Source organism: Amblyraja radiata, chromosome 14, assembly GCF_010909765.2.
Source record: "Amblyraja radiata isolate CabotCenter1 chromosome 14, sAmbRad1.1.pri, whole genome shotgun sequence".
Taxonomy (NCBI): domain Eukaryota; kingdom Metazoa; phylum Chordata; class Chondrichthyes; order Rajiformes; family Rajidae; genus Amblyraja; species Amblyraja radiata.
This window is the reverse complement of record NC_045969.1, coordinates 11,296,441-11,312,858: the sequence shown is the minus strand read 5'-3', so window position 1 is coordinate 11,312,858 and position 16,418 is coordinate 11,296,441. Positions and strand designations below refer to the sequence as shown.

At 46.6% G+C, this 16,418-nt stretch overlaps 2 protein-coding genes across 3 annotated transcripts in view; both read right to left on the bottom strand.

Annotated features, from left to right (window-relative positions):
- Positions 1–16,418, bottom strand: part of LOC116980360 (interferon-induced GTP-binding protein Mx3-like) — a 281,647-nt gene that overhangs the window by 241,090 nt on the left and 24,139 nt on the right. The gene's annotated exons all lie outside the window — the stretch shown is intronic.
- The window catches only part of LOC116980363 (interferon-induced GTP-binding protein Mx3-like), a 445,599-nt gene that overhangs the window by 419,773 nt on the left and 9,408 nt on the right, over positions 1–16,418 (bottom strand). For both annotated transcript variants that reach the window (XM_033032520.1, XM_033032519.1), the window contains exons 4-9: positions 16,056–16,210; positions 15,113–15,251; positions 9,336–9,534; positions 8,569–8,647; positions 7,280–7,402; positions 5,782–5,926 (exon numbers count right to left, since the gene is read on the bottom strand). In XM_033032520.1, the coding sequence (XP_032888411.1) occupies positions 5,782–5,926; positions 7,280–7,402; positions 8,569–8,647; positions 9,336–9,534; positions 15,113–15,251; positions 16,056–16,210 (840 nt within the window). The remainder of the gene's footprint in view (positions 1–5,781; positions 5,927–7,279; positions 7,403–8,568; positions 8,648–9,335; positions 9,535–15,112; positions 15,252–16,055; positions 16,211–16,418) is intronic.

Sequence of the window (16,418 nt, the reverse complement as noted above, 5' to 3'; positions counted from 1 at the left end):
AATCCGCAGAAACCGGACGTCAGAGATGTGTGGTGCGTCCGTCACCGTTCCCGTTGGAAACCAGCACCACTGCGTCGCTAATGTTTTCAACGATGATGAATGAATGACATACCTGCACTCCTAGCTCCCACTGTTCTACAACACTCCCCAGGGCCCTACCATTCACCAAGGCATGTTTGTGATCTGGGATCAGTTAAAGACTGCGTCAAATAATGCAACATAATCTGAAGAAGGCTTCCGATCCGAAACATCACCCATCCAATTTCTCCAGATGCTGCCTGACCCACTGAGTTATTCCAGCACTTTGTGCCTATGTCTGGTTGAAACCAGCATCTGCAGTTCCTTTCTAAGCATAGAACAATTATTGGTTAACATAGACCTCGAGAGTACAATGAGACAGGCCAAGCCTGGAAGGAATAACATTAAGTAAGATGGTTCACTATTTCTCCCAGTGTTCATCCCCGGCATCTACCATCACTGATCCACACCATATTGTCCTTGCCTCTTTTAGTTTAGTTTAGAGATACAGCGTGGAAACAGGCCCTGCGGCCCACTGAGTTAGCACCAACCAGCGATCCCTGTACATTAACACTATCCTACACACCCTAGGGACAATTTACATTTATACTTAGCCAATTAACCTGCAAACCTTTACATCTTTGGAGTATAGGCGAAAACCGAAGATTTCGGAGAAGAACCCACGTGGTCTCCGTACAGACAGCACCTGTAGTCAGGATCGAGCCTGGCTCTCTGCCGCTGCAAGTGCTGTAAGGTAGCAACCCTATCGCTCCTTGCGTCTTCTAGCTGTTACCATCGGGCAGGAGGTTCGACGGAGGTCGGAGGAGGAGCGGCAGCAGGTGAAGGAGAGTGGGGATTGGCTGAGAAGTAAGCTCTTAGGAGTTTTTACAGTGTTTTCTTTCGGTCACGATAGATTTAAAAACCGGATGAGACCAGCTACAGCGCAAACCTTTCAAGAAGGTCAGAGGAGGAGGAGCGGCAGCAGGTGAAGGAGAGCAGGGATTGGCTGAGGAATTTAATTAGTAAATTGGCAAATTAGGCAAGTTATCAGCCAATATAAGCAAGGTTGCTCTCGGGTGGCGGGCAGTCGGGGAGTGGCCTTGTGAGAAAAGTGCGAGTCTTTGGCTCAAGAGTCTTTGGCGAGGAGTCTGAGGCAAGGAGGCTACACTTGTTGGAAATTTGTCATTTCTGTCTTCTAAAGAAATGGCAGGCATGTTGGTGCAGTGTGGTTCCTGCAGAATGTGGGAAGTCAGGTGCTTCTGGAAACTACGCCTGCAGAAATTGTGTCCAGTTGCAGCTCCTGAATGAACGTGTTAGGGAACTGGGGAAGCAGCTGGATGACCTCAGGGCCATCCGGGAAAACAAGAGTTTCGTGGACAGGACCTACAGTGAGGTCCTCACGCCAAGAATACAGGAAGAGCGAAGGTGGGTGACTGTGAGAAAGGGGAATAACCGTGGAGTGCAGGAGACCCCAGTGGCTGTGCCGAATGAAAACAGGTACACTCTTTTGGGAGCCGTCGGGGCAGACAATGCTTCCAGTCAAAACGGCGAATAGGTCGGTGGCTCCAATCCTAGTGGTGATGAGACTTGACTGGAAAGGCCGACGTTTGGCAGAGCTATAGTGGTGGCTGGTTCCATTGACCGAGGTGCGGACAGGAGATTCTGTGGCGACAGGTGAGATTCGAGGATGACCCGTTGCCTCCCTGGAGCCAGGGTTCAAGATATCACGCACTGACTTCACAACTTCCTCGAGAGGGAAGGTGAACAGCCGGCAGTAGTTGTGCACGTGGGCACAAATGATGTCAGGAGGAAGAGGAAGAAGGTTCTGCAACTCGAGTTTAGAGAGTTAGGAAGAAGACTGAAAAGCAGGACTTCTAGGGTGGTTATCTCCGGATTACTTCCAGTACTTCACGCTAGTGAGGGCAGGAACAGGGATATAGGGGATCCGAATGTGTGGCTGGGGGACTGGGGGGCTGGTGCAGGGAGCAAGGATTTAGCTTTATAGATCACTGGGATCTCTTCTGGGATAGGGGTGACCTGTACAAAAGGGCGGGTTACGCCTTAACTGGAGGGGGACCAACGTTTTGGCAGGCAGGTTAGCTAATGCTACACGTGTGGGTTTAAACTAAATAGTGGGGGGGGGGTGGGGTGGGGAAGGATTGACAAATTGGGAGTATAAAGATGGTGTTAAAGGGGAAGTGAGTACAGGAAAAATTACCAAATTATTGGGAAGGAAGTTCGAGAAGGGATGAGAGAGTAAGTGTGAGAGGGGAGGTGAATACTGAAGTTAAAGTGTTGTATATGAATGTGTGAAATATAAGCAATAAAGAGGATGAGCTTGAGGCTCAGTTAGAAATTGGCAGGAATTATGTTGTGGGAATTACCGAGACATGGCTTCAAGAGGACCAGGGCTGGGAACTGAATATTCAAGGGTATACGTACTATTGAAAAGACAGACAGGTGGGCAGAGAGGGTGGGGAAGCTCTGTTGGTGAGGAATAAAATTCAGTCCCTTGCGAGGGGTGACATAGAATTAGGAGATCTAGAGTCAGTATGGATAGAACTGAGAAATTGTAAGGGTAAAAAGACCCTAATGGAAGTTATCTACAGGCCCTCATACAGTAGCCTGGATATAGGGTGCAAGATGAATCAAGAGTTAAAATTGGCATGTCTTAAAGGTAATGCTACGGTTGTTATGAGAGATTTCAACATGCAGGTAGACTGGGAAAATCAGGTTGATACTGGACCTCAAGAAAGGGAGTTTGTGGAGTGCCTCTGTGATGGATTCTTAGAGCAGCTTGTACTGAAGCCTACCAGGGAGAAGGCAATTTGTGTTGTGTAATGAACAGGATTTGATAAGGGAACTCGAGGTAAAGGAGGCATTTAGAGGTAGTGACCATAATATGATGTTTTAATCAACAATTTGAGAGGGAGATGTAAAAATCGGAAGTATCAGTTGAACAAAGGGAAGGCCATGAGGGAGGAGCTGGCCAAAATTGACTGGAAAGATACCCTAGCAGGGATCACAGTGGAACAACAATGGCGGATATTTCTGGAAGTAATACAGAAGGTGCAGGATCAGTTCCTTCCAAAGAGGAAGAAAGATTCCAAGGGGAGTAAGGGGCAACCGTGACAAGGAAAATCAGGGACAGTATAATATAAGAGAAGTATAACATAGCAAAGATGAGCGGGAAGCCAGAGTATCGTAACATTTTTAAAGAGCAACAGTAGATAACTAAAAAGGCAATACAGGGAGAAAAGATGAGGTACAAAGGTAAGCTAGCTAAGAATATAAAGGAGGATAGTAAAAGTTTCTTTAGGTATATGAAGAGGAAAAAATTAGTTAAGACCAAGTTGGACCCTTGAAGACAGAAACAGGTGAATTTATTCTGGGGAACAAGGAAATGGCAGATGAGTTGAACAGGTACTTTAGATCCATCTTCATGAAGGAAGACACAAACAATCTCCCTGGTGTACTAGTGGCCAGAGGATCGAGGGTGACGGAGGAACTGAAGGAAATTCACATTAGGAAGAAAATGGTGTTGGGTTGACTGATGGGACTGAAGGCTAATAAATCCCCAGGGCCTGATGGTCTGCATCACAGTGTACGTAAGGAAATGGCTCTCGAAATCGTAGACGCATCGGTGATCCAATTTTCCAATGTTCAATAGATTCAGGATCAGTTCCTGTGGATTGGAGGGTAGCTAATGTTATCCCGCTTTTTAAGAAAGGCAGGAAAGAGAAAACAGGGAGTTATAAACCAGTTAGCCTGACATCGGTGGTGGGGAAGATGCTGGAGTCTATCATAAAAGATGAAATAGTTGCACATTTGGATAACAGTAACAGGATCGGTCCGAGTCAGCATGGATTTACGAAGTCATTACGAAGGATTTATGAATAAATCATGCTTGACTAATCTTCTGGAATATTTTGAGGATGTAACTAGGTAAATGGACAAAGGAGAGCCAGTAGATGCAGTGTACCTGGACTTTCAGAAAGCATTTGATACCTTATCATAGGAGATTAGTGGGCAAAATTAGAGCACATGGTATTAGGGGTAGGGTACTGGCATGGATAGAAAATTGGTTGGCAGACAGGAACCAAAGCATAGGGATTAACGGGTCCCTGTCAGAATGGCTGGCAGTGACTAGTGGGGTACCTCAAGGCTCGGTGCTGGGACCGCAGCTATTTACAATATACATTAATGATTTAGATGAAGGGATCAAGAATAACATTAGCAAATTTGCAGATGACACACAGCTGGGTGGCAGCGTGAACTGTGAGGAGGATGATATGAGGATGCAGGGTGACTTGGACAGGTTGGTTGAGTGGGCAGATGCAGTTTAATGTGGATAAATGTGAGGTTATCCACTTTGGTAGCAAAAACGGGAAGGAAGATTACTATCTAAATGGTGTCAAGTTGGGAAAAGGGGAAGTACTGCGAAATCTAGGGCTCCTTGTTCATCAGTCACTAAAATTAAGCATGCAGGTACAGCAGGCAGTGAAGAAAGCGAATGGCATGTTGGCCTTCATAACATGAGGAGTTGAGTATGGGAGCAAAGAGGTCCTTGTGCATTTGTACAGGGCCCTAGTGAGGCCACACCTGGAGTATTGTGTGCAGTTTTGGTCTCCAAATTTGAGGAAGGATATTCTTGCTATAGAAGGAGTGCAGCGGAGGTTCACGAGGTTAATTCCCGGGATAGCGGGACTGTCATTTGTTGATAGAATTGAATGGCTGGGCTTGTATACTCTGGAATTTGGGATGAGAGGGAATCTTATTGAAACATAGAAGATTATTAAGGGTTTGGATACTCAAGGCGCAGGAAACATGTTCCCGATGTTGGGGGAGTTCAGAACCAGGGGCCACAGTTTAAGAATAAGGGGTAAGCCATTTAGAACGATTATGAGGAAAAGCTTTTTCACACTGAGGGTTGTGAATCCGTGGAATTCTCTACCGCAGAAGGCGGTGGAGGCCAATTCTCTGTCTGCTTTCAAGAGAGAGTTGGATAGAGCTCTTAACGATAGCAGAGTCAGGGATATGGTGAAACGGCAGGAACGGGTGAATGGCAGTGCTGGCTCGAAGGGCTGAATGGCCTACTCCTACACCTATTGTCTATTGTCTAAATGGCGCACTACTAGGTTCAGCTACATTCTTGTAACTATCAGGCTCCCCACCACTATTCTAATCCTACCTCGACAACAGAACATCACAGAGCTTGCACTATCATGAATTTGGGTTTTTTCATAATTGCATTTTGCATTTTTTCATAATCTTAAGTGTAAATTATATATTACAATATATTACTACATAATCGCTGGAATGGGCCGTGACGCCGGGACGCGTAGCCAACCAGGACCGCCAGCAGATCGGGAAGTGGCGTTGACAAGTGAGATGGGCCGTTGGAGAGCGAGAGGGGCCATTGGAGAGAGTGAGGGTTCGTCGGAAATCCGTTGCCCGCATGAGTGCCAGCATGAGTGCCCGCATGAGTGCCAGGTGGAGGATGCGAACCAAAAAGGACCCGGCGTTGGAGGGCCGCCAAGAACAAAGAGGGACTCGGCATGGGGGACCCGCTGAGAACAGAGGGACTGGGTGGGGGAAGGGGGGAGAAGGAAGAGGGACATATTGAATACTTCTGTAACATTATTGGTGCCCTCTTCACGTGGCGGCTCTTGCATACTTCTACGGTATGTAAACGAAGAATCTCACTGTGCCAAGTACATGGGACAATAAAGCATCAGTCAATCAATATATATTTATGCTCACATTTTGATACACGTTCGTTCAGGAATGTGTTCCAGTCACAAAACTCATTTCGTACTACGGTGATGTACCTCTCGCCATCTACCACCTCCTGAGGTTCCTCCCCCATGGTCAGAATTTTTATGTGGCTGCTGAAGCTGTTGATTTTCTGGCAATTAAATCACAAGGTTTGTGAAGTTACCAGCACACGCATGCAGAAAAGCATTAACCAATAGAAACGGTCACCTTTTGGTAGAAACAAGGAACTTAAGGGGTTGGACAGGCTAGATGCAGGAAGATTATTCCCGATGTTGGGGAAGTCCAGAACAAGGGGTCACAGTTTAAGGATAAGAGGGAAGTCTTTTAGGACCGAGATGAGAAAATCATTTTTTACACAGAGAGTGGTGAATCTGTGGAATTCTCTGCCACAGAAGGTAGTTGAGGCCAGTTCATTGGCTATATTTAAGAGGGAGTTAGATGTGGCCCTTGTGGCTAAAGGGATCAGGGGGTATGGAGAGAAGGCAGGGATGGGATACTGAGTTGGATGATCAGCAATGATCATATCGAATGGCGGTGCAGGCTCGTAGGGCCGAATGGCCTACTCCTGCACCTATTTTCTATGTTTCTATGTAACTGCAGATGCTGTTTTACCAAGGAAAGACCCAAAGTGCTGGAGTAACTCAGCGGGTCAGGCAGCATCTGTGGAGAACGTGGACAGGTGACGCTTTGGGTTGGGACCCTTGGGTCTCAACCCAGAACATCATTTATCCACATTTTCCAGGGATGCTGTCCAACCCATGAGTTACTTAGTACTTTGGGTCTCCCCTTGGGTTCTGATCCAAAACATCACCTATCCATGTTTTCCAGGCACTGGGCCTGTACTTGCTGGAATGAAGAAGGATGAGGGGGTACCTCATTGAAACTTACCGAATAGTGAAATGCTTGGATAGTGGATGTGGAGAGGATGCTTCCACTGGTGGGAGAGTCCAAGACCAGAGGTAATAACATAAGGACATTCTTTTAGGAAGGAGATGAGAATAAATTTCTTCAGTCAGAGGGTGGTGAATCTTTCCCACAGAAGGCTGTGGAGGCCACGTCAAGAGGTGGTTGTCAGTATTTCCATTCCCGGAATCTGAGAGTGATTTAGACGGGAAGGCGAAGGGCTGCATTTTCAGAGCCTTCGTCACCATCAATAACAGCTTGGACCACATGCAGGGGCAGAACGTTGAACTTGTGTGACCAAATGTTAGTGTTTGAAGGCTCTGGGCCTGTACTCGCTGGAGTTTAGAAGGCTGGGGGAGGGGAGGTGGGGGAAATCTCTAAGAAACCCACTTTGAATTCAGTTCATTCCAGTGACTCCTCAGGTTTGAAATTAGACCTGAAATGTAACTTTTGGCAGCGAACCTGCCCTTCGACACAGGGGAATGAAATGGCAGGCTGTACACTGTTCCAGCCTCGCTTACAGTATGTTGCTGTGGAACAAAGCAGACTAAACACAGCCATGAAACAGAGAGGGCCTTACCTCGATTAAGAATGTTATTTGCTCGGAGTAAGAAGTGGGGGCAGCGATGCCGTACCTCTTGAGGGATTGCAACGACTGGTTCAGCTTGGTTTCTATTTCATATCGCAACTGAGGCAATGATTTCTTGAAAAGACAAATTAAGCAAGGGTCACTATTTTGAAAGTCTGTCTATTCTAGTGATCACCCCTGCAGTCTACTTCCCAGCTTATTCCATGATCCCAAGTACCTATTACAGAGCCTTCCACGATCAAGAGCAAACCCAGAGAGTTTTAAATGTCAATGCAGTACGTTTGAACAAAGATTGAAAACAAAACAAAAATTCAGAAGAAACAAAACAACCATTGTCGCACGTCAGCAATCTATTGGAACTGAGGGATAAATGCTGTCTACAAATTAGGGCAACACAGTGGTAGCGTTGCACCAGGGACACGGGGTCGATCCGGACCGTGGGTGCTGTCTGTACGGAGTTTGTACATTCTCCCTGTGATCTGCCTGGGTTTTTCTCTGAGATCTTCAGTTTCCTCCCATGCTCCAAAGACGTAAAGGTTTGTAGGTTGAATGGTTTGGTATATATGTAAAATTTTCCCAGTGTGTGTGTACGAGTGTTAATTTGGGGCGATCGCTGGTTGGTGCGGACTCAGTGGGCCAAGGGGCCGGTTTCCGTGCTGTATCACTAAATGAAACTAAACTTTGGAGCATAATACTTACTGTAACTCACCTGTGAACCTGTCCACTTGTTTTAAGATCTCATTTGGAAGATGGCATCTTTGGACTGCAACAATATCTCAGTGCTGACCAAGGAACTATGTTTAGTTGAGTTTAGAGATACAGCACGGCAACAGGCCCTTTGGCCCACCGAGTCTACGCCGACCATCGACCACCCGTCCACACTACTTCCACATTATCTCACTTTCTCATCCACTCCCCACACACTGGGGGCAATTTCCTGAGACAGATTAACCTATAAGCGTGCTTGTCTTTGGGATGTGGGAGGAAACTGGAGCAGCCGGAGGAAACCCACGAGGTCACAGGGAGAAGATGTTAACTTCATTCAGACTGCACCTGAGCTTGGGATTTCAGGTTTCCAGGTCACAACACCAAAAATGTGACTGCAGTTTATCCCGGAGAATTTCCCAAGAGCGCTGGAGTTAAATAAAACCGATTCTATATATCCCCAAATTACTGACAGGCCTCAAGACGTACATTGCTAAATTACTTTAAAATGCAGCTGATCACTACAAACCCGACGTCTAAGAAAATGGAGGTTGTTTTTACAAAGTAAAACTTACAATAATGTGGTTGACAAGTTCCTTTGTAAGCCGAACGGCCAAATTTGAGATGCCTGCCTTTCCTTCGTCCAAAAGTGGTCTTGTTATTAAAATTGTGAAAAAAAGAATACCTTGGTCAATGTTGAAGCATTGCGGGATAATGACAAAATACCAATCAAACAATTTTACACCGAAAACAACGCGATGCAAAGTTGATGCAAAGCGAACTTCCAAGGGCGGCACTGTGGCGCAGCGATAAGAGTTGCTGCCTTGCAGCGCCAGAGACCCGCCGGGTGTCAGGGATTATGGGGAAAAAGCAGGAGAATCAGGTTAGGAGAAAGAGACAGATCAGCCATGATTGAATGGTGGAGTAGACTTGATGCTCCTATCATTTATGACCTTATGAGACCCAGGTTTGACCCCGACTACGGGTGCTTTTCTGTACGGCATTTGTACGTTCTCCCAGTGACCTTCATTGGTTTTCTCCCACACTCCAAAGATTGTCCTTAGTGTGTGTAGGACAGCGTTAACATGCAGGGATCGCTGGTCAGTGCAGACACGGTGGGCCGAAGGGCCTTTTTCCTCACTGTATCTCTTAGCTAAACAATGGGAAATTTGACTCAATGGCGCATGTTGTTCTGGGACTGCAAGGTGACTATCTGGTGCAAGCTTGATGTGAAGGTCGTTTGCACATGTAACTGGGAAGTACTAAGCATGTCAGGTGTCTACCGTCTACACGATCTGCCATCTACACTTCACTTAATGGAAAACAAGTCTTCACCATTTACCCAAATAGTTCGTGGTCTTCAAAAAATGCCTGTTCCTTTGCGATTGCGTCCACCAGTGTTACATTTTGATTGATGTCGTGCTGGCCACGACACTTAACGATCATGTATCCCTTCGCCAGCTCTACTGTCAGGTTGTTCACAATGTCAACTACGTTCTTCTCTGTTCCTCTGTCCACCAGGTCAGGTTTGGTCAAAATACCTTCAAATTTAAAAGTAAAAAGGGAAAGATGATGGAATTAATTTGCTGCTACTGATTAGTGGTGGTGGTGCCCGAAATTTTGAAACATAGGGCGGCACGGTGGCACAGCGGTAGAGTTGCTGCCTTACAGCACCAAAGATCTGAGTTTGATAGACAATAGACAACAGGTGCAGGAGTAGGCCATTCGGCCCTTCGAGCCGGCACAGCCATTCAATGTGATCAGGGCTGATCATCCCTAACCTTTCCTGCCTTCTCCCCATATCCCCAGACTCCGCTATCTTTAAGAGCCCTATCTAGCTCTCTCTTGATAAGTATCCAGAGGAAAGGCCTCCCCCGCCGACCTGTTGGGGGTATGGCTGCCTAGCCTGCAGCTGTCTGTTTTTCATCTCTTTTTTCTTATTTTTAGTTAGTTTAGTGTTTTGTTTTCAGGAGTTCTAGCTTTTTATGTGTGGGGGAGGGGGGGGGGGGGAAGGGGGAAACTAATTTTCAGGGTCCCTACCTGGTCGGAGATGCAGCTTTTCTCCGGGCTGCACTTTCGACCCGTCCTCGCGGCCTACCAGCGGGCCTGGAGCGACATTTCCTGAGGGGACCGCCCGGAGCCTCGGCTTCGGCATCGGCGGCGGCTGCGGAGCTGCGGGTCCGAGGAGCGAGGGGACCGCCCGGAGCCTCGGCATCGGCAGCACTGGCATCAGCGGAGCTGCGGGTCTGAGGATGGCGGTGCAGCGCTGGAGCGCCATTGCGGGGCGGGCGGTGCCTTGCCTGGGTTGCCGCGCTGGAACTCCGGTGAGCTGGGACCGACGTTAAAAACATCGCGGAGCTGCGGGCGGCGGCGCTGAACTTTACATCGGGAGCCTGGGATCTCTCGATGAGATCGCCAGTTGAGCTCCATTCGGCGCGGCCTTGTCGGCTCCGGAAGCCACGGTCTCGAGTAGGGAGGCAGCCGTTCCAGGGTTCCCATGCCGCTGAGAGGACTCTCCCGGCGCCGGAACATCATCACCCGGCGAGGACGGCCTGGAACATCGGGCCTCCGTAGAGGCAACTGTGGAGGCCTCAATAGGCCCGACTATGGGTGGACATTGGGGATGGGACTGGACTTTGTGCCTTCCCCCATAATGGGAACCATTGTGGGGGGATGTTTTTATGTTAAAGCTATTTATTATTGTCATGTTTGTATTCTTTTTTATGTGCTGCATTGGCAAAAAGAATTTCACTACACCTAGGTGTATGTGACTAATAAATTTGAACTTGAACTTGAGGGAGAGAATTCCACGGACTCACAACTCTCTGTGTGAAGTACTGTTTCTCATCCTTCTAAACTCCAGAGTATACAAGCCCAGCCACTCCATTCTCTCAGCATATGACAGTCCCGCCATCCCGAGAATTAAGTCTCTAAACCTACACTGCACTCCCTCAATAGCAAGAATGTCCTTTCTCAAATTAGGGGTCAAACCTGCACACAATATTCCAGGTGTGGTCTCACTAGGGCCCTATATAACTGCAGAACGACCTCTTTGCTCAACTCCTCTTGTTATGAAGGCCAACATGCCATTCGCTTTCGGATGCTGTCAGTATAGAGTTTGTACGTTCTCCCTGTGACCGCGTGGGTTTTCTCCGAGATCTTCGGTATCCTCCCAGACCCCAAGGATGTACAGATTTGTAGGTTAATTGGCTTTGTATAAATGTGTGCAGGGTAGTGTTAATGCATGGGGATCGCTGGTCGGCGTGGACTAGGTGGTGTATCTCTTAACTTAAAAGATACATTTTAGATAAGCGTATCAGATACAGTATAAGTGTATAGCCAAAGTACACTGAGACTGTATCGGAGAAAATGAATAGTTTGTAACGTGTTCAACCCTAGAGCTTACAGACGAGGGACGTATGATGGTAAAAATGGCCAACGCATGGTACCCAACGATGTCAGTGAGCAATAAATAGATTTATCATGGTGTTTACTTTCCACAGCACAGCTATGGAGTAGTATGTGGAAATGAGTTTGGTAGCGCACGAACAGGCAGAGACAGGCAGAGACGAGTCTGAAGAAGGGTTTCGGCCCGAAACGTTGCCCATTTCCTTCGCTCCATAGATGCTGCTGCACCCGCTGAGTTTCTCCAGCATTTTTGTCTACCTTCCACAGCACAGATAGTTTAGTTAAAATAAACATTGGTTGTTGTACACTAAGTTGAGGGCAATAAAACTGTTCAGGAAATAGGGTTGTGTTGGAGAACTGCAGATGCTGGTTTATACCAAAGATAGACACAAATACTGGAGTAACTCAGCAGGACAGGCAGCATCTCAAAAAGACAGACAGGTGGGCAGAGGGGTTGGGGTTGCTCTGTTGGTGAGGAATGAAATTCAATCCCTTGCAAGGGGTGTCATTGAAACAGGAGATGCGGAGTCAGAATGGATAGAACTAAGGAATTGTAAGTGTAAAAAGACCCTAATGGGACTAATCTACAGGCCCCCAAACAGTAGCCTGGACATAGCACACAAGTTGAATCAGGAGTTAAAATTGGCATGTAGCAAAAGTAATGCTGTGGTTGTTATGGGAGATTTCAACATGCAGGTAGACTGGGAAAATCAGGTTGGTACTGGACCCCAAGAAAGGGACTTTGTAGAGTGCGTTCATGATGGATTCTTAGAACAGTTTGTATTGGAGCCTACCAGTGAGAAGGCAATTCTGGATTTGGTGTTATGTAAAGAACAGGATTTGATAAAGGACCTCGAGGTTAATGAGCCATTAGGAAGTAGTGACAATAACATAGTCAGGTTTAATCTACAATTGGAGGGAGAAGGGTAGATCGGAGGTGTCAGTGTTACAGTTGAATGAAGGGGACTATGGGGCCATGAGGGAGGGGCTGGCCAAAGTTGACTGGAAAGATACACTAGCAGGGATGACAGTGGAACAAAAATGGCAGATATTTCTAGGAATAATACAGAAGGTGCAGGATCAGTTCATTCCTAGGAGGAAGAAAGATTTCAAGGGGAGTAAGGGGGGGACCATGGCTGACAAGGGACGTCAGGGACAGTATAAAAATTAAAGCGAAGAAGTACAACGTAGCAAAGATGAGCGGGAAGCAAGAGGATTGGGTAATGTTTAAAGAACAACAGAAGATAACTAAAAAAACAATACGGGGAGAAAAGATGAGGTAGGAAGGTAAGCTAGCCAAGAATATCAAGCAGGATAGTAAAAGCTTCTTTAGGTATGTGAAGAGAAAAAAAATAGTTAAGACCAAAGTTGGACCTTTGAAGACCGAAAAAGGTGAATTTATTATAGGGAACAAGAAAATGGCAGATGAGTTGAACAGGTACTTTGGATCTGTCTTCCCTAAGGAGGACACAAACAATCTTCCTGATATAGTAGTGGCCAGAGGATCTGGGGTGACAGAGGAACTGAAGGAAATCCACATTAGGCAGGAAATGGTGTTGGATAGACTGATGGGACTGAAGGCTGATAAATCCCCAGGGCCTGATGGTCTGCATCTCAGGGTACTTAAGGAAGTGGCTCTAGAAATCGTGGATGCATTGGTGATAAATTTCCAATGTTCTATAGACTCAGGATCAGTTCCTGTGGATTGGAGGGTAGCTAATGTTATCCCACTTTTTAAGAAAGGCGGGAGAGAAAACAGGGAATTATGGACCAGTTAGCCTGACATTGGAGGTGGGGAAGATGCTGGAGTCAATAATAAAAGATGAAATAGCCGCACATTTGGATAGCAGTAACAGGATCGGTCTGAGTCAGCATGGATTTAAGAAGGGGAAATCATGCTTGACTAATCTTCTGGAATTTTTTGAAGATGTAACTAGGAAAATGGGCAAGGGAGAGCCAGTGGATGTAGTGTACCTGGACTTTCAGAAAGCATTTGATAAGGTCCCACATAGGAGATTAGTGGGCAAAATTAGGGCACATGGTATTGGTGGTAGAGTGCTGACATGGATAGAGAAGCGATTGGCAGACAGGAAACAAAAGAGTCGGGATTAACAGGTCCCTTTCAGAATGGCAGGCAGTGACTAGTGGGGTACCGCAAGGCTCGGTGCTGGAACTGCAGCTATTTACAATATACATCAATGATTTGGATGAAGGGATTCAAAGTAATATTAGCAAATTTGCAGATGACACAAAGCTGGGTGGCAAGTGTGAACTGTGAGGAGGATGCTATGAGAATGCAGGGTGACTTGGACAGGTTGGGGAGTGGGCAGATGCATGCCAGATGAAGTTTAATTCGGATAAATGTGAGGTTATCCACTTTGGTAGCAAAAACAGGAAGGCAGATACTATCTAAATGGCGTCAAGTTGGGAAAAGGGGAAGTACAACGGGATCTGGGCGTCCTTGTTCATCAGTCTATGAAAGTAAGCATGCAGGTACAGCAGGCAGTGAAGAAAGCAAATGGCATGTTGACCTTTATAACAAGAGGAATCGAATATAGGAGCAAAGAGGTCCTTCTGCAGTTGTACAGAGCCCTAGTGAGACCACACCTGGAGTATTATGTGCAGTTTTGGTCCCCTAATTTGAGGAAGGACATTCTAGCTATTGAGGGAGTGCAGCATAGGTTTACAAGGTTAATTCCCGGGATGGCGGGACTGTCATATGCTGAGAGAATAGAGCAGCTGGGCTTGTACACTCTGGCATTTAGAAGGATGAGAGGATATCTCATTGAAACATATAAGATTGTTAGGTTTTGGACACGCTAGAGGCAGGAAACATGTTCCCGATGTTGGGGGAGTCCAGAACCAGAGGCCACAGTTTAATAATGAGTAAGCCATTTAGAAAGGAGACGAGGAAACACTTTTTCTCACAGAGAGCTGGGAGTCTGTGGAATTCTCACAGAGGGCAGTGGAGGCAGGTTTTCTGGATGCTTTCAAGAGAGAGCTAGATAGGGCTCTTAAAAATAGCGGAGGCAGGGGATACGGGAAGAAGGCAGGAACGGGGTACTGATTGGGGATGATCAGCCATGATCACATTGAATGGCAGTACTGGCTCGAAGGGCCGAATGGCCTACTCCTGCACCCATTGTCTATTGGAGAGATGGAATGACGTTTCGGCACAAGATCCTTTTTCAGACTGTGTCAGGGGAGAGGGAGTTACAGAAATAAGGAAGGGTAAGAGATCAAAAGGGGCAAATCAAACCTTATGTGACACCATTGTTAGCTAGTTCCGGAGCAAATAGAGACAAAATGTAATCAGAGGGACAGTCAGACTGGTCAGAGAACTGAGAAGGAGAGGGAAGGAGAGAGAGGGAGAGCAAGGGTTGCATAGAAAAGACATAATTCATACCGCTGCGGTGTATGCTGCCCAAGCGAATATGAGGTGTTGATCCTCCAATTTGCACTGGGTCTCACTGACAATGGAGGGGGATCATATTGACTGACAGAGCTGGCTCGAAGGGCCGAATGGCCTAATCCTGCACCTATTTTCTATGTATCACTTATGACCTATGTGACATTCCATGGCACTTTACAGGCTGTGCAAGGAAGATGCCGCTGAGGCCTACTCAAAATACGAAGCCTACTCCAGGCCATTGTGCATGTGTTGGGTACCTGGGTGAAGGGGGAGTGGAGTGAGGAAGGGTATGCAATTACCCAAAGTTCTGTCTCCAGAAGGGTCCACTTCCTGGGCCATTTTCAGTGCTTCTGTGGTTGCTATGTCGACGTTACAAGGCACGACGACAAGGTTAATTGTCTCTTGTTTCAGAATAAACGATGTAATGAGTCTCTTAGTCTAGAATAAAGCAGACCACACAGTTATAAAACCATGAAGAGGTTGACATCTACACATTGTAAAGGCACAACTACTTCAGGCACAAGGGCAATGGACAACAACACAATTGTTACTTTGCATTTCTGAAGAATTACATTTCCTGAACTTAGTAGTGCACCATTTGTATCTCCTGCCCAATGATAACAGCTAGAAGATGCGGCACGGTGACGCAGCGGAAGAGTTGCTGTCTTACAGCGCCAGAGACCCGGGCTCGATCCAGACTATGGGTGCAGTTTGTACGGGGTTTTTACGTTCTCCCAGTGACCATGTGAGTTTTCTCCCAGATCCTCGATTTCCTCCCACACTCCAAAGACGTACAGATATGTAGATTAATTGGCTTGGTTTATGTGTAAGTTGTTCCTAGTGTGTGTAGGATAGATGTTAATGTGCGGGGATCGCTGCTCGGTGCGGACACGGTGGGGCAAAAGGTCTGTTTCCACTCTGTATCTCTAAAACCTAAAAAAACTAATGTCAATATATTAATAAACTGATTATAGTTAAAATATCTGTGTGATTAGTTGATCAGCAAGTGTGCAAAATGTATAGGGAAGAGAGGAGGACCAATATTGCATAACCTCAAGACACTTCCAAAATACCTTAGAGGCAATTAAAAATAATGTTGTAGATATTAGACGTGTCGCATAGGAAATTTAGCATTTATTTAGGATAGAAGATTCCACAAACAACAATGGGGTAATTCACCCAGGGATATTTTCCAAAGAAATTGTGAATTCAAGCCATCAGACATAAATACGATTCCATTACCTGGACTCCGATATCTTGGGGCTGGTTGCCAACGGCGACTCGGGCGATACCCGGCAGATCTATCAGAGTCAGGTCAGGAACATTGGTGGATTCAACTTCGAGGCTGATTAGTTCGTGGCTGATTCCCACTCCCGGCCCTGCAATACTGTCCTGGGCTGGAAACAGGAAAGAAGTGAAAACATATGAAGTCAGATGTTCTGTCGTCCTCGGGTTGACAGCAAAGTCAAGCAGCAGACTCGCTTGTTCCAGGGTCCCTGGTGAAGGCTTCTACTGGGATACTGTGTTCCAGTTCTTTCATAAATTCGTAGAAAATAGGTGCAGGAGTAGGCCATTCGGCCCTTCGAGCCTGCACCGCCATTCAAT